We start from the raw sequence: 1227 nt of genomic DNA, 5'->3' as shown, positions 1-1227 counted from the left end.
ACATTTTCATAAGAAATGTAGAAAATCATTGTTTTTTTATATTCTGTTAGTTTTAGTTGTTTTCACTTAATTAATTTAAACCACACCTCCTAATGTGTATGTAAAGTCTTAGTTGAATACTATCGAACTCCAAACTAACTCTTCGGATATATTCACAATCTGCATGATCGAAGTGATTAAAAGATCACATTGTACTAAGTATTACCTTTAATTTCTACAGAGGGAATGCTTAACTTTAACCTCTAAACAACCTTATTAAAACTTCAATGTAATATCTTTAAATTAAAAGAATGAGTTGCAGTTACGAACTCTCTGAAATGTTTTTTCTTCTTAAAAACAAAAATGCGAAAATAGGTTAACTTTCTTTTTTTTTTTTTTCTCCTAGGGTGTGATGGTTGGAATGGGTCAAAAAGACAGTTATGTTGGTGACGAAGCTCAAAGTAAACGTGGTATTTTAACCTTGAAATACCCGATAGAACATGGCATTGTAACAAACTGGGATGACATGGAAAAAATCTGGCACCATACCTTCTACAATGAGCTTCGCGTAGCCCCAGAAGAACACCCAGTCTTGCTCACGGAAGCTCCACTTAACCCTAAAGCTAACAGAGAAAAAATGACTCAAGTATGTGTATTCTTAATTTTAGTTAAGTGACTTGTACGAACTCAAAAACGTAACTTCCGGCTTTAATCTTTTGATTAATTAACGAAGCATTAAAATATCTTGAGCAAGTGGTTTTATAAAGAGTGCTGGTAGAAAATGTTTTTGAGGAAGAGGGGAAAAAGTCAAATATATGAGTGTTCTATGCTTTTCACTTTATTTTTACATTAAAAAAAAAAATCAAATTTTGACTTTTTTTATTTTAAATAAACTGCTGCCCTCTAAACTTTAATTCTTATAATATAAATCTTTCAAAATGTATTATTAATAACTTGTTTGTTAAATTATTCATAATTTGTTTTCTTACAGATCATGTTTGAAACGTTTAACACCCCTGCCATGTACGTAGCCATTCAGGCTGTGTTATCTCTGTATGCGTCTGGACGTACTACAGGTATAGTATTGGATAGCGGCGATGGAGTATCCCATACTGTCCCCATTTACGAAGGTTATGCTCTTCCCCATGCCATTCTTCGATTGGACTTGGCTGGCCGTGACCTTACAGACTACCTCATGAAAATCCTTACCGAACGTGGATATAGTTTCACCACTACTGGTGAGTGATG

General features: G+C 33.6%; 1 protein-coding gene across 1 annotated transcript; it reads left to right on the top strand.

The window, feature by feature from the left end:
* Positions 1-389: 389 nt before the first annotated feature.
* Positions 390-1217, top strand: LOC106477579 (actin-85C; the record flags this gene model as incomplete). Its single annotated transcript, XM_013938125.2, has 2 exons — positions 390-625; positions 971-1217. Coding segments are annotated over exons 1-2 (481 nt in total), but the record flags the coding sequence as incomplete, so codon positions are not given.
* Positions 1218-1227: the final 10 nt, after the last annotated feature.

Source organism: Limulus polyphemus, unplaced genomic scaffold (assembly GCF_000517525.1).
Source record: "Limulus polyphemus unplaced genomic scaffold, Limulus_polyphemus-2.1.2 Scaffold21504, whole genome shotgun sequence".
NCBI lineage: Eukaryota > Metazoa > Arthropoda > Merostomata > Xiphosura > Limulidae > Limulus > Limulus polyphemus.
Note: the sequence above shows the minus strand (reverse complement) of the source record. Positions and strands in the feature narration are given on the sequence as shown.